This window comes from Zosterops lateralis (genome assembly GCF_965231275.1).
Source record: "Zosterops lateralis genome assembly, chromosome: 9".
In the NCBI taxonomy this organism is placed as follows: Eukaryota; Metazoa; Chordata; class Aves; order Passeriformes; family Zosteropidae; genus Zosterops; species Zosterops lateralis.
The window spans coordinates 11,492,633-11,517,423 of NC_139769.1; the positions used below are offsets into that span (position 1 = coordinate 11,492,633).

At 37.3% G+C, this 24,791-nt stretch overlaps 1 protein-coding gene and 1 long non-coding RNA gene across 4 annotated transcripts in view; one reads left to right on the top strand and one right to left on the bottom strand.

The window, feature by feature from the left end:
* The window catches only part of ST6GALNAC3 (ST6 N-acetylgalactosaminide alpha-2,6-sialyltransferase 3), a 211,409-nt gene that overhangs the window by 91,017 nt on the left and 95,601 nt on the right, over window positions 1-24,791 (top strand). For 2 of the 3 annotated variants that reach the window (XM_083867972.1, XM_083867974.1), the window contains exon 2: window positions 9,046-9,240. The exons of the other annotated variant lie outside the window; for it this stretch is intronic. In XM_083867972.1, coding sequence (XP_083724098.1) covers window positions 9,046-9,240 — 195 coding nt within the window. The remainder of the gene's footprint in view (window positions 1-9,045; window positions 9,241-24,791) is intronic. 3 annotated transcript variants of the gene reach the window in all.
* Window positions 14,215-24,323, bottom strand: LOC310912818. The gene is made up of 3 exons (XR_014590726.1): window positions 24,201-24,323; window positions 14,995-15,106; window positions 14,215-14,346 (listed from the first exon to the last, which is right to left on the bottom strand). It is a non-coding gene; the product is annotated as an uncharacterized lncRNA (long non-coding RNA).

Sequence of the window (24,791 nt, forward strand, 5' to 3'; positions counted from 1 at the left end):
TGGAGACATTGAATAATACATTTTGCTTTTCTGATGACGTATATGGCAGTTATGTATGGATGAAGTAGGCTGGAACAGGTTTATTGCAAGTAAACAGGGTGATTTCCATGTCTGATGGAAAACAGACAAATTGCCTAAAGAATTTAGAGCCCAACGTTTCCTGATGGAAAACAGACAGATTGCCAAAAGAATTTAGAGCCCAAGGTTTCCTTGCTTTGTGTAAAAGGCCATCCATAGAGGCTGCTCTCGTCTCCTGCCAATCCAGGACAACACTCCTACAGCTGTGTTGGAGAGTCTCTTGATCAAATGTAAAAGAAAAAAAAAAAGAAAATGGAAAAAAAGAGAAGATACTACAAAAGATCTCCTGCAGTCTGGCTGAAGTGCATCATCTCTGCTTAAGAACAGCTTCTTTCTAGTTTCTTTCTAGTTCATCGTTACCCTCTTTTTTTTTTTTTTTTTTTTTTTTAAGACCAGTGTGTAAAAACTTATTTTACTCCTTTTTGAACTTGGACCTTTGCCTGGTGAAGGAGCTGACTATTACATGAATAGTTTTATATTTCAGAGCAAAGCCAGCCTTTCATCCAGCCAGACCTTAAAGAGCCCATATGGCTCCTCACACTAAACAGTGTTTGCATCCCTGCCTCTGGAACAAGGCATTCACCTGCACTGTGTTAGGGTGCCCTGGCTGGCTGAGGGTGCAAGACTAAAATCAATAATGATCCCTTGCTTCTGTTTATCTTTTCATGCTTATGAACAGCAGGTGCATTGCATGGACTGGCAGAGAGAACATCCAGAGGAACTTTCCAAAAGTGCCGTCCTCCCAAAGAATAGTGTGGGATGAAACTGGTGTGAAGGGCCAGAGTAAGAGTTCTGCCAAGTAACAGGCTGGGCAAGATCTCCTTTGTCTTCCAGTGTTAAATGGCTTTTAGAAGGAAACAGAGGCATGGTGTCAATTTTTTGTTAATTTCAAGTCCAGCATGGCAGTCAGGGATCTTTACAGAAGGAAATTCAATGGAGAAAGTCTGGGCTTGTCCAGATGGTGGTAGGCAATTACAATTCATTTGTGTGAATTTCTGGTTATGCAATTTTTGCTCTGTAGCATAAACTTTCCCCACAGGCAGAAGTGAGCTGCAGGCAAGTGAAGGTTTCCAGCAAAAGGCATTTTCTTCACAGATGTGCAGCTTGAGAATATGGGGTTGTTACATTTTATTTACTTTCATTTCTTCTGCCTCTGGGCTGCTGTCAAGTGTTTAATTTTATTTGTCTGATTATTTTCTTTCTTATCTAGAAGTTAGTTCTTCCAGAGGTTACATCCCAGTGTAGTATTTACTAAACATATAGGTATGTGATTAACATCCATTCCTCCTGCTGCATACCAATCACACTAATGATTTTACTGCTGCGAGCAAAATTGAATTTATCTCACTTTCACTTCAGAAGCCATTATATTACCTTTCCTGTGAGTTTTTGAAACAAGAAATTGAGTATTTCTGGTACTTCATGTAAAATGGCAAAGAAATGCAAAAGACTTTTAATAACCGCATCTTTTTTCAAATATAAAGATCTGCTGACCAGAAGTCTGCTGGTATTTTATTGTCTTCTAAGAATCTTTCTTGATGTATTTGTGGGGCTTTTTGTTGTTATTTTTCTACTGATTTATGCATATTTTAGTCTTATTTCTGGCTGAAAGAATCAACTTTTTGAAAAGGATTTTCTTTAAAATGTTGGCAGCTATAGAGTGCCTTTCAGAATGTTTGTGAAAATCCCTCAGTTACAGATTCAACCTCAGGATGTTGCCGATCATGAATCTTTATATATTCCTATAGAGGAGAAAGAGAGGTCATCTGAGTGAGGTATCTCTGGCTGAATAAGAGTTAATACTCACATATGGGTGGTGGTTTTTTTTCTTTGAACTTTTCTCAGCAGGTGAAAAATAGCTACAATCAGGTACTACTTCAATAAGTAGTAACAACCAACTGCCAGGTTGAAAGATCACAAATTCTTGTACCAGCAGTTCTATTATAGGGAAGTGTATGTCAGGCTGTGTGTGTCGGAAAGCTTGCCAAGGTATTGATAAGAAGAGCTGGGCAATAATCCAGCACCAGAAGAAAAAAAAAAAAAAATCACCATTTGAGAGCTGTACTGCAGAGGCTTTCCTTTTTCTCTCCTTTTTAATAGTACTTCATCATGCAGAGACTGCATTAGTCTTTATATAATATGCATCTACAGCTACTGATGGAGTTCACCCTAGTAGTGAAGGACATCAGTGAATCAGTAACTGGAGTTTTAGATTAAATATTCTTAACAGATCTTATAGAATGAAAAATCAACAACCTTATTTAATGTGTGCTTTGCTACCATGGGGATTTTATTGGGATAGATATTTTAAATTACTGGACAGCTTTCAGCTGCAGTATAAAGTCAAGTAGCAGACTAGCCAAAGGCATGCCTTGCTCAGAAGTTTAGGTTTCTTTGGCGGTACTGTGACCTTGTGGTGTGTGAGACTGAGGCTGTGCTAATGATGTGTTTGTGCCTGGTGGAGTTGGGCTGTTTGCATAGGGAACCCTGGGCCAGGAGGAGACTGCTGAAGGAAGTACAGATTCAGCTTTGAGTAAGCATGAAACTGTTAGCAAGAACTATAGGATATGGGGAGCTCAAAGTGCTGGAAAGCCTGAAGGGATAAGAATATCTCCAGACATATAAATGGTCCTTCTTATCAGGCTTCGAGTTTAGGGCAAGAGGGAATAGTGACACAAAATAATTGCTGAAATCTGGCAACGCTTTGCAATTTGAAGGGCTCAGAATCACTGGGGCTTTTCAAATCTAGTAGCTTTTTATGCATGATAGCATATGGAAGGCCTTCAAAATACTTCAACAGTTACTCCTTAAAACTTGGAAGTTCTTTACCTTATATAATTTCATATCATTACTTAAATACGTGTGCTCTTTCTGATGGGAATGCTGTATATGTAATAAAGTTGTGCAGTTACCTGAGACTAATAAAAGGAGTTTACATATAGGAGGATTATCTCTTACATAAGGTTTTTAATAGAGACTGCTGCTGTTACATCCATTATTTGGACTGTGCTGATTACTGTTTTGTTCATTGCTCAGGTCTTACCCCAGTAAGCCTGAACCCACTCTGCACAGTTTTGGCTTAATGAAAGGTATGGTTAAATATGTTGAGCTGCTATGAACCTAGACACACTACCTCTGAATTGTGAGTTGTGGGGAAAACTGAATTATGTAACAAGTTTTCAACAAATGACAACACAAGAGGTACAGTGAGCTGCGTTTTGAGGGCCCTTGAGCTGCCTCAGCTATAGAAAAGGCCAGAGCTCCTGCAGAGAAGGCGTGCAAGAAGTAATAATGTGTCTTCTATTGATGCCTGCTCAAACACCACAGTCCTCAAACACAGTCCTGATTCAGGGCACCTTCTTATGGGAAACACTTTTCAGGATAAAACTCAGGTGTTTCTTTCATTGTAACTATCTATTTTTAGGTACACTGCATTTCCCATGTTACTTCTTCATCACTGAATTTCATTTTGACTCTTATTTCTCAGTTTCCTGGCTGCTTACATTCCAGTTAAACAAAGATGTCCTTGTCCAGAAAAAAAAAAAAAAGTTGCTTTAATCTTAATTTTACTGGTTTTCGAACCCAAACCAGATCTTACTGGTGATATAACCCCTACGAGCTTTGTTCAGAATTCTCTCCTCCTAAGAGAGAAACACTGACAGCAATCTCCTGTGGAGTCTTTGAACATATTCAGGTTAACTTTCACTTCTGGAAGAGAAGAAAGTAAATCTTCAGCTACTGATGTTATGCAAATGAAGTTTGATACATGACTATTTCTAGAAGGATTTTTGCTATATAGTCTTACTCTCTTTGAAAACTTCTAGGACCCCTGCTTGACTATCTCTTCAGCAGCCCCGTTAGAGGGAGTTTCAGGACAAAAAAAATAGCTGGAAGGCATGGTCTTTTCCAGTACCGGTGAAATCAGTAAGGTATACTGAGCTAGAGTACTGAAAGAATTTCATTTAATGCTCTGTTGTAATAGAAAGTAGCTTTTAAATGGGATGCTCAATACTATAAAAGAGAAAATTAAATAAAACTATTTTTTACATATAGTGGTCTACAAAATGAAACAAATTCAGTAAGTGTAGCCATTATTGTTTTCAATTGGTATAATACTTGAGTAAAAACTGAAACCCTGCATCAGTCCTATAATGAAAGTAATATGATGTGCAGAGATATTATAAAAGTGTCGAGTTACTCACTCTGCCCATAAAGGTAGGTATTGTGAAAATAATACAATAATACTGCATATTGTGTCATCTGAGAGACCCAAAGCCCTCACATAAATCTTTACCTTTCATTTGTCCTTCCAAGCTCGGTGCTGCCATGTAGCTATAAAATAAAAGAGAATTAGTACTGAAGAAAATCAATTTATGAAAAAAGGCTTATTTGCAATTGCTGTTTGGGGCATGGTTCCTATGGTTCTTTACTGGAATCTTCGATAATATCATGTTCAACTTTGTTTTTGAACAAATTCCGGCAGTTACTTGTGATAGAAACAATAAGCCTGAAAAACAAAATAGTTCTTGAATGAAAGTTTTGGAGTTGAGTAAAAATCTTCTTCTCTTCAGTTCTTTGTGCTCTTAGGGAAGTTGATTTCAACCTCAGTTTATGCACCTGTGAAATGAGTTTTACTGTGAAACTCACTAGGATGGGGATTTATTCCTGCTTGTGAAGTGGTTTGATAGTCTCTGCCATATAGTACATTCCAGGTGGCAGGGCAGTGTGCTCTGGATAGAAAGTAGAATAAAAATACTTAGTACAGATCTTAGTAAAATTTACAACTTAAGAAATTATCTTCCTATGCTGAAAATATTTCCTTACTCCCTCCCTCCTAGACAACTGTATGGAACACAAAAAAATGTTTGTGTCTTATTATTCTGTCTGGCATTATTGAACTATAAAAAAAATGAGCTTGTCATCTCACACTTCTTAACAGATTATGAAAGAAAAATGACTAAAACTTGTTCAGACTGTCAAGTTCCTGCCAAACTGAAATGAATGAATCACCCTGGCACTGGTAATTAGTCAAAACTAGGTGATATGAAGCATATAAATAGTGCTAGGGACCATGTTGCCAAATACATATATTTATACCCCTGAAAGTAGGTATTGTTTTATTCCCATGAAGTTTTTAATTAAATTCTATCCAGCAGAGTAGTATGACACTCCTGTTTTTATTTCAATTCTTACTTTAACAACCTGGATATAAATTGAATGTGATTCATACCTACTAGTTATTGATTTTGATATACATACTAGACAGAATGAGCTTGGTGTCTGAGAAATCACTGACACCAAAGGTGGGATGATGCTGTTGTGGGGATTGAGTAAAAAGAATTAGAAGAAACTGTTTAGTCCTAGTGAGTGCTTTTGGCCCATTGGGGTCTCAGGTATTGCAGTTCATGTACTCTGATCTCAAGTTTTTCCTCTTCTACCTTTTTTTTTTTTTCTTTTTTTTTTTTAATTGGGAATGAGCCTGTAGGTAGACTTCATCTCATTAACAAAAGGTAAACTCCTTCACTCTTCTGCTATAGAATCCTGTATTCATGAGAAGGGCAATTTTGTTCTTGCCACTGCCATCTAAGCTAGTCAGGTACTACAGTGACTGTAATAAAATGTAACAAAAGCTAATATATCATGCAAGTCGTCCAGCTAAGAAACTCTTTAACATATGTCTTACTGTGTACTCCTCACTGAATATGTGAAAAATGAGAAACACTTAAAATATGTTTATAACTGAATATACATTTCTTATGTAGATGTTGTCAGTATCAAAATGTCTACATTAGATTAGCTAAACAAGAAAAAAAAAAGATTGATTGAGATTTATGCACAGGATATGTCCATGTTAGAGAAACATTTCTTTTGTTAAGAGACAATTTGCATTCATAACTGAAAATTAAGAAGGAATAAGATTTGTTTCTCTGCAGACTTACTAATTAGTGTTGGTTTAACTCTCCCAAATGGTAGGATGTGTGAGTATTTAAAATGTTGATGCAGACAAATTTTGAGACAAATTACAATTTGGTATTCATCCCTCTATATAGCTTCAGACTTCTTTGTCATATCCTAATGACATGTAGAATTTCTGGATGCTCAAATGCTAAATTTTAAGTTTTATCAGAGGACCAATAACAAAATCCATTTGTTTGCAGTAAAGGAATTTTACAGGAAGCAGTTAATGACAAATAGCACCTGGGTTTGGTTCTTTTTTGTTGTTGTTTGGTTGGTTTTTTAATGAGCAGGTAAAGAACATAGGGACTTAAGGGAATCAAATTACTTTTAGAAGTGCTCTGTAGAATGCTTGTGGCCACTAAGCAGAATTCTTTGTTTGGTGCTTTAAGAAAGCTAAAATTATGAAAAGTATATGCTTTGGTGTTTTTCAGTATTTTTACAGCGAAATTTATAGAGCTACTGAAATGCCAATTTGCAGTAGTCTTTCCCACTGAAAATGTCTATTGTTGGATCTCATGTCTTCAACAAAAATTGAAGGGGAACTGAATACTTAATACAAATGTCCTTTGTTCAGGTTGATAAGTAAACATTATGTTGCATATGGCTAGATTTTTTTTTCCAAAACAATTTCAACAGATGCCTTAATTCTGTTCTGTTGTAAAAATTCCTTTCTTTCATTTGAATGTTCTTGTTAGTGCAGATTCTTTCTGGTTAAGCAACATACAGAGAAAAATCTTTGCTGTTTTCCTTTTCAAACAGTATTTTCTTACATAAAAAACCAAAAGGCCACAATTTTTTCTTTCATCTGGTAGTACGGTGCATTTAAAGAAAAGAAATATAAAAATCAGGTGGCTTCCTAGTGAAGGCCAAGAAATTTAGCTGTACAATCTGAATTCTTCTCAGGGCAAGGGCTGTTTAGAGCAACTCCCTGTGAGAGGCACATAAAGCTGATTGTACTGTTTTCAAGTTCAGAACAGATCTGCATGAAATAAAGGAAGTAAAAAGTGATATTCAATAAACCAGGAAGATAGGATATGTGGAAATCAGGTAGTAGCAATCTTGCTTCCTGCTGTGGATGTTTTGATTGAAACATGCTCATGTAGTGGAATGAGACTCTAGATTCCCCTTTAAATATTTGCAATATTTTAATTCTGATTTGCAATAAATAATATGACTAATCCATGCTCCCTCTCATTGCTTTATGATTATCACTTGCACTGCACATCTTGGCTGCTCTTAGCACTTACAAGGCTCTGATATATAGCTAAATGTTTCTGACTCCATCTGCTACAAAGAGAAGTGACACAGAAGTGCTCCCCAGCCATTTTATTGCAATTTAATGTAAATCTGTTATAATGCAGATGATGAAAAGTGCAGTGGCTTCCATGAATTCTGAAAGCTGCGATTGGGTTGTGGCTGCTGCGATGCCCTCTGAAGATTTGCTGGGTTTAATTTTACATTGCACAGCCATTAGCTGGCTGAGGTTCCTCACTGAATCACACTGCCAGAACACTTCTTCATCCTCCTCTTCCTTTTCTCCTCACAGTGACCTCGTTCACCCAAGTTTTCCAGCCCAGTCTCTCACTGCTTTTATCTTACAAATTGTAACCTCCCAGTACATCAGAACAGAAAGCCATGCAATTGACCCCTGCAGTGGATTATTTTGTTAACTCTTGTTTGTGGGAGTGTCATAACATCCTTTCCAATTTGCTGTGGGGTCGTTGTGCAAAGAACAGATTCATCTTACCTGGTTGCAATGAGAGCTTGCCTTTACCATGGCATCATGTGTGATCTTACTTCCATCATGTAAAATAAGTGGTTTAAATGTGTTCTGTGCTGGTTAGATCGTGATATTTGTAGTTGGGAATTGGGGTGATCAGATTCTGTCATCCAGCATTAAGTGTTATTATACACTTATGTATAGGCCCTTAGGCAAATGATTTTTTTCCCCCTGTATTTTCTGTAAATGTTACTGTTTAGAATGATAGAATTACCTTCAGTAGAGTAATTAAACTGTGGCAAATTAGGTAAACCCAGAATGTAATTAAAGTACAGTAAAACTCCTGTAAATGATAATTGTTTCATTCCCTCAGGGAAAATGTGAAAATAATCTTTTTGGTAGAGTATCAAATCTAGAATCTTTACGCGTGTCAGCTGACATATTTGTCCTTAAGTAATTTATCTAGGAGTAATTGACTGCGGTATTTAAAAAATAGCTAAAAATAAGGAGAACATACTTTCTTATAAGTTTTTCACCTGCAGGCTGGGGAGTTTCCCAGGGAAAAAGTTATGATCTTTCTGTGATTACATTCTCCAGTCCAACTGACTGGATGGGGTAGAGGCAGAAGGGAAGGACTAATTAGACACAGGCTTCAGACTGGTTGAATTATTAGCAGTGGAGGTCATCTTATCCGAAATAATAATGCCTGACTTTGTAAATTCGTGAAGCTGGAATAAGGCAGAAAGTGGTGCTGACTTGACCAACAATTTATTCTCAAGTATTTAAAGTTAGAGCATGAATTCTGTTGCATGGAATGATCTGTAGTGATGGTGATCTTCCCAGTAAATTTTGTGTGGTGTCATTGCAGATGGCATTTTCCTTTTGTGTATTGTCGTCCCTAGAAAACTGATGATTTTGAGTGAAGACTTTGGTATGGATGTTTACATAAAATCTTTGTTCCAAATGCAAATAAAATTGAAAGTTGATAGATGTTTTTTGAACCTTAAAAAAAAAGGCTTGGGTTTGGTTTTTTTGTGAGCAAAACTGACTCATTTGCAACCAGTTCTAAAAGAAACTCTGCAAACCTCTGAAGTGCAAATTTATTGAAATAAAACAATTGAGCCACCTGAGTCCTTGTGCTCCTGCAGCAAGGTGACTACCAGAGGAATAATATCATATAAAGCTTTCTCAAGTGTTTTTCCTTCATCCTCCAACTGAAGATATGTATTTTTTTATTAAAACTGACTCTCAATTTTAATAATTTATTTCCTTTCTTCTTTTCATCACAGAGAAAGTCCATTGTTGCTGTGAGTTTCATTGCAGCATTCCTCTGTCTGATCATCGTTCGTCTCACAAATGAAGTAACTTTCCCTTTGATCCTAAACTGCTTTGGACAAACCAGAGTCAAGTGGATCCCATTTTCTAATGGCCAAAGGCAGCCTCTGAAAACTCATTATGGATATATAAATGTAAAAACACAAGAGGTAAGACTTGGTTTTAACAGCCTGGCAAGATGGACCAGTAGATTTCTTTTGCTCTGATCCCATCTAATGCTTTTTTACAACCTGCCCAGTGTAAAAACTGAACAAGGGTGTTTCTGAGCAAAGTGGCTGTTTTAGAAGTCTGCTACCACTTAAATGACCTTTGAAATTTTAAAAATTTCTTTCATGTTTGCAGTGGAGAAAGCCGTGAAATGGCCTCAAAAACACCCTTGATTGAATAAAAACTTGTATAAACAAACAAGAAAAATTTTCAGATTAATTTGAATGCTTCAATCCCCCTAATGGAAAAGGAAATTTTCTTTGTTGTAGTAAGGTCCTAAGAATGTTTCATTTTGCCTGGGCTTCCCAAAGAAGTAGCTTATTTTTGTTTGTATGGGCATGAAAGAGGAAGAGGGAATGATTTGTGAAATAAGCCTGTGTGAGTCTAGTAAATGCATAAAGCTAGAGGTTTACTGGATTTTTCTGGAAGTGCTGCATTAATACTTGATAGCTATTTCAAAGCTAGCTATGTATTTGCATTCTGTACTTTAAAACTCACTGATGTGTATCTGCTTTGCAAAATACTTGCTGTGTGATAAAAATACTTGTCTGATGAAATTAGGTTTTACAGGGACTCCTGCTTTAAAGTGTCTTAGTTGTCAAAATTTCTAGAGCTACTGTTGGGTTTTGATGGGGGTGGTGCATTTTCTTCAGACTTTTCCCTCTCTCTTTGTAATATTTGTAAAATGGAAACTTTCAAAATAAGGTAACATAAAAAATGAACTCTTTCTATAGTTTGTGATCAGTTATAGCACTGTCAGTCATGAGAAATACTATCAGACTTCCACTAACAACTAGTTATTCTTTTCTATAAAATTACAGTTATTAATGAGTGAAATTCATTCATGTAACAGCTTTTATAGAGAATGAAAATGCTTTACCACTTCATTATATTTAGTCCTATAAGTTAATTATTATCCTACCTTTAGTGGGTTAAATATGAAAATCAGAATGAGAGGGAGGTAGTTTTTATCTTCTTTTAAACCTATATAGCTTTTAATCATTGTTCCTGTAAGATGCAGCACTATTTTAGAGGCCAAAGTAAATTATCTATAAAACAGGAAAAGGACAAGCACCTGAAAGGAGAACTGTTCAGATGTGAATGGTAGTCCCAGTGAAAGGAATGGGAGGTGCTGTTGAGCTCAGAGGGGTTAAGGCTTCATCTAGCATCTCCCATCCCTCTAGAAACGTGAGGGCAGTGTGTTCTGCATGTCCCTGTGTTGGTGCCACAGTGGCAGGTGTGGAATCTGAATGAGGCAGAGCTGCCACGGTCACTTGATCACTATCAGTCTGAACTGATAACTGGAGAGGAGAGGAGCATGCTAATCCATTTTTATTCACCAGTGCCTTCATCAGAGGTTAGAAGTAGTTTGTGAGGGCCTTAATTCATTCTTAAATTTGATAACACGCTTGGAAGTTCTAACAGTAAATGGAAATGAATGTCCTGAAAGCTGGTGACCGGTATCGATTCGTAAGACATTTGTCTCAATTTAGCTTGGGTCATGAAGGACTCCTTAAACTTAGTAATTTTAGTTGTTTTCCCTGCTGTATTTGCAGATTACATTAATATTTGCTAATTAAAATGATAATGAAGAACCTGAACATGGCTTGCTTATTGTAAATGCACTAACTTTTGACTTAATTATTCTCTGTGTGTGGGAATTTTTGTTGTGATGCTCATGTGAAAAGCTTTTTCATGGCTCATGTTCCTAACTCACACTCATAGCTTTGTCAGACTGTGATTTTTAGAATGCATATTGCTTTCTCAAATGAGCATTTGTGTGCTATATGTATTAATACAGCCAGAAACCCTCAGTTATTAATTTCTTTATTGCATCAAATACATCGGACTTCTGCTCATTTCATAAAATTAAGATATTTTATCATTTTTTGTGCTGCTGTGGTATGTAAGATAAGCAGAAAAGTCTACTCTGTGAGACAAGCTTGTGCCCCAAACAGATGTGGCAAGTTTTTTTTTTGCAAAATGGGACACTTGATATCTGATCAAGAACCAAATGGTGTAAGGAAACAATACCATAATGAATTATCAGAAAATAAAGTGATGGAAGAGAAGATAGGAGAGTGAATTTTGGCTTTTTCTCTTCTCTTTTATTGAGGGAATCTTTTTGCACCTGTTGAATGTTCTCATATTCTCTCTCCTACAGTGTCCTTTGAATCCTGTCATCCCACTGGCTTCTCCTGCTGTCTGATAGCACTCCCTCCTTTTCCTCAGCCACTTCTAACATCCTTCTTCTTTTCTTCACATTTGTTCTGTTCCTCTTAGGCTGCACTCAAAGGTCTGGCTGAATGCCAGTTCCTTCGTGTGCTTAAATGTACGAGGTTAACAAACCAAAGGAATTAGGGTAATTTGCCACCAACCCAATCAGTCACCTGAAGTCACAGGGAAGCTAGAAAATCTAGAATGAACTTCTCTGCCTTTCCTGTCTCACTATTGTATACTTAGTTTCTAAAGAAAAAGGAAAACCAAACCAAACCAAAAAAGGCCCAACACCCCAAACTTTTCCAAAGCAATAAAAGTTTAAGTTAGGAGGAGCTGGTTTTTGGGAGGTAAGGCTGAGTGGGATGAGACTTGAAAAATCTTATGAGACAATGAAAAATCAATTACTTGGTTAAAGTGGTAGTGATCAATCATTTGTATTAAAAAAAGATCAGGAAATATGATGATATGAATATTAGTGTTTATCTCAAGTAAAAAACAATGGTGTGTCTGTTATTAGGTATGATCAGAATACTGCTGTAAAGACATTTTTCAGGGGTGTTGTGTATTTGACTTGACACTGTAATATTGTGGAATTTTTATTAATAAAAAGTCAGAAAAACTAAGATTACTAAAACTCGATTGTATTGGAGTATTTAATATAAAATGCAAAGAGAGACGTAATTTAATCCACAATTAAGGCTGTACATAACACAGGGTTGTTGCTATGGTTTCCTTGATTTGTAGCCATAGCAACAGCTTTGGAAAAGCTGTCTTTATGTACAGTAAATATATTAGATTTGAAATACAAATAGATGCGAAGTGTTGTATATACTGGGCCATTAAGTCTAGACACATTTTAGTTTCACTTTGGAGATATTTCTAAAATAGAAGATTCTTCACTTAGAAAATTTGGATCCAGAGCCCACCCTCACTCCCCCCAGTAGGAGAGGATCTTGTAGTAGCCTTCCATGATGTGAACTCTTTTCCCTTTTCAATATCCACATCCGAGGTGACTCCTTGAGATTTGTGGGAAACTATGCCTGTCTGTTTTGCAATATTGCTGTCTCACTCAATACATGAATTTTGACCTTTCAGTGAGAAGGAGGTGTATGAACAAGATGACCTTTCTTTTCCTTATTTCCTCCACTTTGTGCCTATGGATTTTTGGTGAGAGGTCCCATGAAATCTGTCTTTAGGAAATGTCATGCCTATCATATTTTCTTATTTTTATCCTATTCCTGGTGATTTTTTCATAGAAAATATTAATTTGATACAACTCCACAGTGGTTATGCAATTGAAACCTATTGGAACAAACTTCACCCCCCACCCACATCAAGCTGATGTAATGACTCTTTTTGTATATCAAAAATGGGGAAGCAGATAAAAAGAAGCAGGTAGAGAAAATATAACCTTCCTCCTTCTTTCATACCACTCCTACTCTACAAAGAGTTCTGGCAAAATTAATGAACATCATGTATTTAAATTGCAGCATTATGACATCAATTTAAAATCCATTAGCAGTTTGAAACTTTATGCTAGGCAAGTCTAATAGTGTTCTTGGATATTTGATTGTGCTTCCTGAAAGGTGAATATTGAATAGATTTTTACTCCACTGTCAGTATTAAAATAATATAGCATTTTCCTACATGCGTAAAATCTGAAATATAGCTGCAATAACACTTGAAGCATAATTATAAAAGTATATTCAAGCACTGAACAAAGATTAAAACTGTTCTTGGAAAAGGGTAAGTTCTGAGATGACCTAAAATTCCTGCATTAAACTGCAACTGAGAGATCTAATGGCTTCCTCTGAAATGAATTTTGAGGGAGCAAAGAGCCTTTGTGTTGTGAACATTGAAGAATCTTGCATTACAGTGATGAGCACTAGATAAAAGAAGTTTGCATTTTAGCACTTAAGACTTTAAAAATCTTGCCATAACTGAAAAACTCATCAGTACTGTATTGATATTGAAGAAATCCATTTGGATCATATTATCCCGTACCATTTTGTCCCTAACCTGAACAGACCTGGGTAAAAGCATTAATTGCTCACCACTTCTGGCGCACACAGCTATAAACGTGTGTGACTGGACTGCCTGAATCTGGTTCCTTTTTTTTTTCCTTTTTGCCAGAAGTTCTGTAGTAGAACTTGACTGAAATGAGTGGAGGTTTCCACAAATGAAATACCCCAGATATGAATATTAACAGGAGCCTACAGAGCTTATATATATATTTGTGTTGTATTTTTATTGTTAGTTTTTAACACGGTAAATTAGGTGCACTTAAAAATTACCTGAAATGTAGAGGAAAACAAACATAACATGCAGAAATGTGGACTGTGATGTGGTTTCTGGTTTTAAGATAAGGCACATACAATTTCAATAATAGCAAAACCATAGTGTTCAGTGTGTTACAAGTAATCATTTGCTGCACCCACACCAACCAGGAGACACCATCTTCTTAAAAAACTTGAAAAAAACCCTAAATTAAAAAATGCATAAGGAAAGCAAAGAATGGGATTGATGTTTTAAGTTAGTTCCTCTCCCAATATGGCGAGTAAGAAAAATTTTTCGAAAAGACTGAAATTTTATAAGAAACATTATAAAAAATGTAAAGCTAGCAGCCAACCTGGAAATGTTTCTTTTGCCTCTGTTAGTAATGGATGAAAATGACACTATGAAGTGTCAGTGGAGAATATTGGAGTGCTATTGGAGAACAGCTTTTGGTTTCGTGTCAGAAGAGAAGGTACCAGACTGTAAATTTGCATGGTGTGTTCAACTGACTCCAGAGATGGTTGTTTCATACTCTTCTTGTGAAAAACTGGGTCCTAGAGAGGTTAAAAAGCTAGATCAGCCAAAACTCCCTGTGCCAGAAAGTTACATTAGTATTTAATTTCTGACACATGGATGACTTCTATCCTGTCTTTTCCTTTGGGGTCTTGTTCTGTATTACAAATTAAGAATTCACAGAATATTTAGGTGATAAAAAGTAGTTTGTTTAATTTTAATTTATCATCTCTATCTCTTCTAAGACATAGTTTTTTATCAGTTGCACAGTTACTTATTATTTCAGCCTCAAAAATAAGATAATAATAATAAGAAGAATGAAAGTACAACTAAACATGCAGTATCTGGATATTTTTATATTCTGGATATTTTTCTGCTTCCATTTATAAATTTCGAGGAACAATTTTCATTGGATGTATTGCAGAAGGATTAGTCACATAACACTGTAAATGACAATCCCATTGCCTGTTCAGCTTCTGACAGACACACATGGTGGTTTGATGGTTCCTGTCCCCCCCCACCCCTGTTGTGTTTTCTGTCTGTACCAGAGCTCCCATTCCTGGCTCTGGGAGCCATAGGCACACACTCAGAAATAAAATTCCTGCCAAGGACTTGAACCACTGAATGAGCAAATCCAAGAGCACATCTTCTATTATTGAAATATATCTCACTAAACAAATAGACCTCACCAGAATCCTCACTGTCCTCTTCCTCTTTCCAACCCTCTTTTGGCCTGGAAGAAGAGAGAATGATCCAAATAAGCTGCAAGGTCCACTTGAAACCACTCAGGCTGTTACGAACCTACAGGAGAGAAGGGAGCACAGATAATGTGTGTCCTCAGTGGAGCAAATCCTGCCAGCTCAGCCATTTTCCTTCTGTATATATGGAATTAGCTTAGGTTTTTAAAGCTGCCACGATTCTGATGGAGTCTCATGAGGAAAAAGTCAAGTGCCAGGATAAATATATCAAGTATTCTATACAGAGGAATTAAATCTGCTCCACATACAGCCTCAGTGTGATGAGTCAAGCAGTGCTGCCTGTGTGGCAGCTCTGCTTTAAAAAAAAAAGACTAAGGGACTTGAAAAGAGATTACTATCAGCCAGTGAGCTGTGCCTTCAAAAGTCAATCCCTAAAGAACCTGGGCTGGTAGAAATAAATGTCTGCGATGCAGTCGTGGGCTGGATTGATCTGTTGAATGGAGCTTATAGGTTATATTGCAGAAGGTTACTGCTATCAAAGATTTGCCATCCAACTTGATTATATGTAATTTTCAAAGATTTCTTCCACCTTCTTGAGTATTTTTGTTCTGCTGCTGAAGGGTAGGGTTATAGTAGCTAACATTAGTCTCCCGATTGAGAAGATGCCAGTTGTGTTCTCCATGTGGAAAGTGTGAACAATGTCTCCCCAGATGAGAGACACACACCTAAAAAATTGACTGGAGATCATCTGGAAAACAGAAGAGCCAACTTTTGCAGTTAGCTACCTTGATAGGCGAATTTCTGTCAGCAATGTTTTGTTTTAGTTTGAATGGCAGGTGGACTAGAAAAGTGAATGGAGTATTCCTTGGACTGGTAAAGAAAAGAGCAGAGAGGTTTGGTGTGATGTCTTCTTGAGTGAGACCAAACCTCTGAGGGAAATAGGAAAGATGTGATGAGAAGATGAGAGGTGGGGCTTGTCAGGGGGAGGAAGGAGGAACTTACTGATTTTACTCTGGATAAAAACTTGCCTCTGTTACCATGACATGATTTCAGCTCTTGTCAGTAATAGTTGCCAAATGAAGGATGGGCTGTTTTGCATTAGTGGCAGGTGAGGTATCTCCTTGGTGTTCCAGTTCATCAGCTGGGAGAGCAGTGTCCTATTGTTTCCTCTCTGAGTATTCTAGTATTCTCCCACTACTGCTGTTTAAAAATGAGGATGCCTTCATCAAAAGAAGCTCTTATACTTGGAGTCCATTTCTCACAGAGATTCAAGGTGTCCCATTGCAGCAGAGTGTCATTAGTTCTGGATTTAGTGATGACAGCTGAGGTACACTTTGTACTGGTGTATAAAATACACCAAAGAGTAAAAAGAGTCACTAAAAATGGAATTTTGCTCTTATAGTCGTTGCTACACAAGGGCTTCCTGCTGGCTATGGCAATCAGTGAGTTCAGCTCTTTGAGCTCTTGCCCAGCACTGCTATTCTGGCAGAGATGCACAGCACAGAGCTGACCCAAGGCTATTAATACTTCCCTGCAGGGAGCCGCATGCCAGCCACACACAGACGTGTGTGGGTGCACATGTAAACACAGCAGCTAGAACTCGCTCAAGAGACAGACTCCTAACACTGACAGTCATGCCAATTACTAGTTAGCTTTAAAGCCACAGCCATCTTCCTTGAAAGCCTTTGCTTTCCAAGTTTGCTCCCATGGCCATCTGTCACAGCCTGCGTTTGGCAGCTTCAGGTTCTGCTCTGAGGCTCTGCGGATTGAGCATAGAGTTTTGTCTTTTTTATTGTTCTCTGAGTGGGTGGAAAGTTTCTATCACATGAGTCTTTTCTCTTAGGCTTTTTGTTAGATTAAAATGTGAAACTTAAATGCATTTTTGAGCTGTTAATTTGTGCTATCTGCTCTCAAACCAGGATGGAACAGGTGGACTGGTGTAAGTGCTGCATAGAGACAAATGAGCTCAGAGACCCTCTCGGAGCAGATGCAAATTGTACCAGCAGTAATTGCTTTTCTTGGGATAGTTTCTCTTGTCTGGCTGAATACCTTAGTCTGTACTACCAAATCTGTGTTATTTGGTCTGTAAGAGACCTGTATGAATGTTGTATCAAAAACTTCATGGCCATTAATGGTAGTACTGTGCTGACAGTGTGTGCATCTTAGAGCTCTGCTTAATGAACTCACAGTATCTGTCACAAGGAGCTACATTTTCTGTGGCTGTAGCTGTGAATTTTGTTTACTCATCTCAAATAATTTTGTAACTACTTCTAAACCAATAAATTGTATTCCCACCGATGTTGGAAAGTTCATTGCAAATGGTGTCCATGCAGCTGCACCCTTAAATGAAGACCAATTCAATCTGGGAAGAGGTGGGAGGGAGAAAAATTAAGTTCTGTGTTACTTGCAATATTTCTTTCTTCCATCTTTGTTTTTCTTTCTCTCTAATTGATATATTTTCCATATTGAGCTAGTCAGAGATCACAGTAATCTCTTGTTTCCTGTTATTTAGAAGAGCAGTTGGCCCATCAGATGAATAAATGCATTGTTAAATGAAAATACCCAAATGAATGCAGAGAAATTACTACAATAATTTTGGGATTGTCCTCTTAATAACAACAATTCATCTTCCTTTTTAATCCCCAACCCCAGGGATGCACATTACTGCCTTTACCTTTTCATACCAGTCAAGTCCTCTTTTCTGCAACTAATAGCATTGTTTTTTAAAGTAGCACTTCTGGAATTTTTCTTTAAGCGTTTCTTGTAGTTAGGACCCAGAGTTTTGGATTTGAAATTGATGAAAATGCTACCAGTCTTAGATCAATATTTCTCCAGGGGATGGAACCTGCTTGGTTCCTGTTGGAGACTGAAAAGAGCACTGAAGGGTCTCATATTAGTATTACACCAGGCAAAGTGCAAGTTGGTTTGGGTTGATTTCCCTGGTTCTGGTTCAGTGATGCTACCACACTCCCTCCTTTCTGCCTGTTTCGGTGCTGGTACCTAGGATTCATATTTGTAAAGAGAAAAATATAATTTCTGGAGTGCATCAAGTTGAAAAAGTGTATTTCTAAGCTTTTACACAGATTCCTTCAGACTCCTATGAAATGCCTGACTGCATGCACAGGACACACTGCAAAGTAGTTCCAGGGCATTACACTGTAAGCTTAGATCAGCACTGGCAAATATCCTACAACAGAAATTAAATACCAAGGTGAAGGATAAAGCCTGGCCTTTAGGTAAAGATAATAACCCTGTATTTGATGACATACAGTGTCTTATGGAATTGATCAATGAATGACAGCTTTGTTCTCAGGTGTTTTTGTCTAATTAATTTTATTGATTTATCAGCATTTTCCAGCTTACAATACAATTTCTTGTGTCATCTTATTCCTAACATGTAAAAAAATTGTAATGTCAATCCTATTTCCTATTAGCTCTTCCTTTTTACAGCCAGTCCATGCTGTCCAAAACTGCTGATTTTCCTTTAGCTTCCCCTCCAGTTTGGCTTGCCCTTTACTGCCAAAAATTTCTTTCACTAGATCATCAGATTTCCTCTTCCCCCAAAATATATATTACTATTTATGCTTTGAAGGCATAGATTGAAGATTTAGGAGATAAGAGGCTATTCTTAAGCCACCTACTGCTGCATTCTGCACAAAGTTTGATTCCTGATAGAGTCAAGATGTGGCCTCAAGATTAATATATTGATCCAGTCTTCTGGAAGGAAGCTTTGGGAGAGCATCTGGAAATAGGTTTCAAATCAGAAGAACCTGTGACAAAATTGTGTCTCAGGTCAGAGTTCTGTCTAAGTTTCTTTCCGATGTCCTTGCTAGAATGACTTCTTTTTCAAATGGAGTGAGCCCAAAAATGTTTATTTGAAGCCAAGTCAGTGTTTCCCAAAGGCTGAGTACGGACCATTTTCAGTGTTTCCAAGGCTGAACCAGCTCTCCAGTAAGAAGCCAGAAAAATGCAATTTTCTCAGGCACACAGCAGATGGTGCTTCTTCATTAATTGCCTCCATGGCAGACCTTCAAAGAGTGCCACAGGAGTGCCTTGGAAGTAGTGGCATCATCCTTTGGGATCCTCTGCTGGTGAGGTCACTCTGGAGCTGTGCTATTCATTTCTGCTCTAGTTGGCCCTTGGTTGAATGGTTGAATGTGCCTTGTCACCATCGGTGTCAGTGCCAATGGATGGAGCTGATGACATTATTGTAAGTCAAATAATGATGGTTAGTGTTGATCTTTTACTCAGAAATGAGTGGGCAGAGGAACAGTTGGGACTCTTATGAGCTTGCCTCAATTTCTGTCCTGCTGCTGATGTGGACCAAAGTATTCTTCACTGCTTCAGGATCATCATGTTTGTAAAGGATTCATGTTTATAAAGAGCAAGTAACATTTTTGATCAAGTTACTTGTGGTTGTGTTCAAAAATTAAAATATTATAGTCATATTGACTGTCATCAAATGATTGTGAATCTACTATCCTGGATAGATGACCCCTTATTACCATTGTACTACAGCCAGAACTTTATTGTCAGAGCAACAACAAAAATAATCTTTTCACTGCACTAATGCTTCATTCTGATTGACAAAGGATGAGGCAATCCACGTACTGTGACAGCAGAGTTGGCATATATTATATAATGATATATAGCAACTTCCATAGACTGTCATTAATTTCTGCATGAATCCTGTCTGTCTTTGATAAGCATGTGTAACTCCTAATAAATTATTTTGGAGCTGAGCATAAGCATCAAGGAGAAAGGACTTTTGTAGGTATGGGGGCTGGTGATAGCTGAAAATGAGAAGGCAAAACTGACAGATAATTGTAGATGAGAAGTCATTTTCAAGCAATAGAGAGGGATGATATTGTTTCCTGTTTAAAATTAGTTGCCACCTCTGCTGGCTGCAATGCAAGGTAAGTTCTGCTGTAAAATCTAAATCATTTGATCATTTGTTATGTATAGGCTGTTGATAATAACATAGGAACCATCTCCCTCCACTTGCTTTTAAATGGCTTGCTCGCATTCTGGTGGGTGTTATCCACTCTTCATTTCCTGGGGAAGAAATGGCCCTCTGTGAGACTGTTTATCTGAATAGTGCAGAAATAATTTTCTGCAAACATAACTATTACCATAACAGAACCCTTAAAAAAAATTACAGTGACACTCTGAGTTTTCTGAGATTAGTGTCTTCCTTTAAGGTCTCTATTTCCTCTGGTATTACTTCCAGTCCTGTTCACTGAAACTACAGTGCATGTCTGCCACAAATAGGATGAATAATGCATATAGTTTTCTTCTAGCTTCAGTGTGTGCTAAATAGTTTCATATACAAAAAAATAAAATCTAGAGCTGAAAGGAGCCAATTGGCAACTCATCATCCTGCTAGGACGTGATTGACCCGTATTCCACGTTATCTCAGGTTTTAACCTGCCCATTGCTGTAATTGCAATTCCTGGGCCTTTACCCCATCCCTTAGAAGATCATGTGGTACCACTTGAGTATCTTCTGAGATTGAGATATGGCAAATATTACAGCTGTTTATATCTTTTTATTTCCTGTTTCTTTAAAGATCTTTGATGTTGCTAGTTCTTATTATCATTTTTTCCAGTGTGTTCAGACACTTGTAGTTTCACCTTTATCACCATGTTATCAAGCAAAGTGCTTCCTTTTTTTTCCCCTAAATCATCCATAGAAAGAGCCCACTTATTCCTTGCTTCTTGCTGTTCAGTTTCCTAGAACTCAGTATGGGATTGAGCTGTAATGGAAGAGAGGAGATGACATAATATGGTCCCCCTGTTTCTAGATGTCAAAACACCTTAAATTTATTTTCTTAATGTTTTGGGTCTTTTTCCATGAGATGAATCACTTCACTGTTTTCCAAGATGATGCCCACCATGTTACTTTCTTCATGCTTGTGAACTCACTCTTTCTGCAAATACCATTTATTTTCTCCTGAAGATTGTTTGTAAAAATAAGGCAGATTTAGCAAGGAACAGATCGCAAATATGGTGTTGTATGAGGCCAATTAAAAACAGTTTAGAACTAAAAGGCAAAGTGGTTTTTTTGTTGGTTGATTGGTTGGTTGGTTTGTGGTTTCTTGGGGTTTTCCTCCTTAGTTTGTTTCAGTCCATATCAGAAATCTTACAGTGGTTTAAGTTATTATTGAAAATAGGATTTTTAGTCATAATTTTTTCCATTCAGTCTGCAGTAGCTTCCTGCAGTTTAAATGCCCTTGTTCATTAGAGGAACAGTTTTTATAATGGAATAATCCAATGGATCTGTTAAGAAATTAGAGCTTCATTTTATGTTCAGAACACTTAATTTGTATCTACATTTGGTTTTTGTATATTCAGATTAATTGTTCATTTATCTAGGGATCCATATTCCGAATTCCTGAAAATCTGTCTTTTTATCAGTCTTTAGTAAATGCAAGAATGCCTCTAGTAATTTCCCTTCACTCACTAAGCATGTCATTTTTCTTTGAAAAATCTAGTTTGTCTGGCAAGATCTTTATAAACATAAATATAATTTTAGCAACTACATATCACTAAGAGGCATTTCTGTGTTAGATGTGAGTGAGTAGATATTGCATAATAAATCTTAAAATCTGTTTGAATTTTTAAGTTGCTAGATTATTCATGAATGTAGTTTTTTTGTTTCTTTCCAATATGAGTATCTCTCTATATATACAACCATTATTTATTTCTAGAAGCAATGAAGTATTTATGTACTTAAGGATGTCCAAGAGTTCTTCTACTGTTCTGTATTTGAGATAGCATGATTTTTAAAAGTGCTCAACACAGAGCCAGTGTCTATTATTTAATGATTGTGGTGATTTGAGAGGGAAACAGTGTTTCTAGATTGCACGGTCAGATTTGCTCCCAGTACCACTTGAAGTGAAACCTCAGGTTCTCATGCTTTGTGGAACCTCTGTGTGTGTCTGCAAGATTCCTTTCCTGTTAATTAGGCACCTCTTTTGTCAGGTTCACAGCCCAAATGCTGTCAGCCTTTGCAAAGCACAGGTCACAGCCCCATGCAATAGTTGTAAGAGCAAAGGAGACTGAACAAGGTGTGGAAACATCTGCATATATTCATCATGTCAGCTTACCTGGCACTGTACTCAGTAGCATTTAAAGCCCTTGTGTTTTGCCCCTCCATAACAGAACAGTACAGGGTAAACAGTAGTATTTTTGGCTGTACTATTAATTCTATTGTGAAAGGATGCCCTCTTTGTTTTTGCAGCAGAAAACAGGCTTGTCATGAGCTTTGGTCCATAGGTAATAGGTTCTTGAAGGCTTGGAGTGTTTCTTTCAGCAAAATGCTAATCTGGTAAATTGGTACATTTAACAGTCATCTCAAAATGCACCCTTTTGTGTAATATGTAGTTGATTGTAACAATTATGGATGCTATTTAATGGTGCTATCCTTAAACTTTCCAGTGTGATACTACCTAGAGAATTTGTTACTGATGAAATCATTATAGTGTTATAGAAATGAAATAGGTTGCTGCTGAAATTACTCTCAAAATCTAATTGTAACTTCACTGGAATTTTTCCCATGATGGATGTTAAGTATATGTGTATTTCTTATTTTTATAGAAGCAGCAATTTTATTTGTATGCTTAATTCTATTCCACTATCTACTATGTATATATTACATCTTGTTTCTCATTTCCAGTTGTGGTCAAATACAACTTAGTCCAATTTGGCTTTTATCTGATATTCTTTTATTTTTATTTCTCCTGTCATATGAATAAGGCAGCATATTTCCTTTCTTGAGACTCCCCTAGGATTTCTCAAGTTAACACAATGAAGAGCTCTATTTTATCAATACCTGAAATAATGCAAGTCCTCTCAGTTTCCTTGTGAGGGCTTTCTTGGAAAGAAAAACATGTTTTATAATTTCTGGCCTTCAAATCAGTTCAGATTCCTCTTTTTTTGTTTGTTTTTTAAAATCTAATCTCTTGTTGTGCCCAAAGTTTGCTTTTTAGGCTTATCTTTGTTTCAGACAGTGTCTGGTTTAAAACCAGTACAAACCAAGAAGACAAATCTTCTTCTTACTTGTTTGTAGTCCATAAGGAACAGATGAAATCCTTGATCACAGAGGTAGATTTTAGTGACTTCTCAAGTTCCCAGGCACAGCAATCCTGCTTCCATGACACTCTCTTAGGTTATCTCTGTTGTTCTAGCTCTTACTCAAAATGTGGTATTTCATTGCCTTGAGAGCAATAGCCTTACATTCATCAGGAGTTGTGCCATTCTTTCTTTTTGCTCTTGATCTTACAATATAGATTGATCTTATAAGAGATTAAAAAAATGCCCATGTGTATTCATCAGATTCTGTCATTGTAGTCACAAAGCTGGGGCACAGAGTGGGCCGATGGCCACCAGCCACCACTTTCGTCACCAGCCATAGAATCCACTTGACTGCTCAGAGAAAAGTGGTGCACAAATAGCTTTTATTTCCCATGCTCATATTTCTTGCATTTCTCCCTCATCCTAAAGCAGCGGACTGACTGAAATATTCCTAATTTGGTAATTATTGTTGCAAATTTTCCATCAGAAAACTAGAAATTAATGAATCCATGGTTCTAAAACTGTACAAGATATGTTCCATCTGAACAAAATGTTATAATATGTATTTGAACTCTGTGCTCTCATTGTTCTTAGAAGTAGGCTGCCCTCTCTCCTAAACAAAGAAAGCTTTGCAGAGTAAGGAGGGAAATTGGCATGGTTTGGAGAGCCCCATGGATTTCTTTTATTTTGTTTAACAGTTCCTTCCAAAGATTCTCAGATACCCAGAGCTATTTGTTAGAAGCAAATATTTTCTAAAGCCATTGTGCCTATGTGCTACCATTGAGAAAATTGCCATGGTAGTGTTACCTTTCACCCAGGAGGTCCCCACTGATGGGCAGCAGTGACCTTGCTGCGGTGTCTCATTGGAGTGCGGGCGGCTCGAGCTGTGCCGAGACATCCCCCAAACCTCTGCTGCAGTGTCAGCATTGGACACGAGCCCGTGTCTCAGTCAGAGATGTGAATCCCTGACCTTCCAGGGGAGAGGCAATAGTGCTGCCAGCTGTGTTATGCTGACAGGCAAAGGACTTGTTTTTGAGACCCAGAAGTGAAGAAATTGAGCTAAATGCAGCACAGACTTCTAACTGTTGAAAAAATGTAGCAATAAACCCCAGACAATCTTACCTTCAGTTTCCAAATTATTTTGTTTTCCAGGTTGCTGGGAGTAATTTGCTTCATTAATGCAGTTCTGCAGCATAGGTTATTTAAATTTTATCCCAGAATGAGTTCTTTTAGCTGAATAAAAACCTTTTTGAAAAACCTGATTTATGTCACAGTCACAGCTTTAAATAGAGCAATTCTGGTTCAGTGGAAAAACGTTGGGGTCAAGGTCCTTGGTCCACATTTTCTGAGTGCTGTGCATGGATTTGCATGCACACAGCTTACATTAGCACTAACACAATTTGTGCATGTGGCCCCTGTGCAGTAGTTTAGTAATGTAGCCCTCAATAGAGGAGATATTTACAGCACTGAAGCTCATGTTGGGAAATATGAACAGCTGTGCTCCAAACAGAAAACACACATCTGAAGTAAGATAAGCATACTGAAAATTATGTCCTGGCAGTTAACGTTTTTATTTATACACCCTGCTATGCAAAACTGAACAGAAATATCATTCTTTCAGGATTCATATGTTTTGCAGAGTTAATAGGAGGAAACACCTGTCATCAGAAAAGATTTTTGCTGATTATAATTTTTTTTGCTGCATTTCCTGTA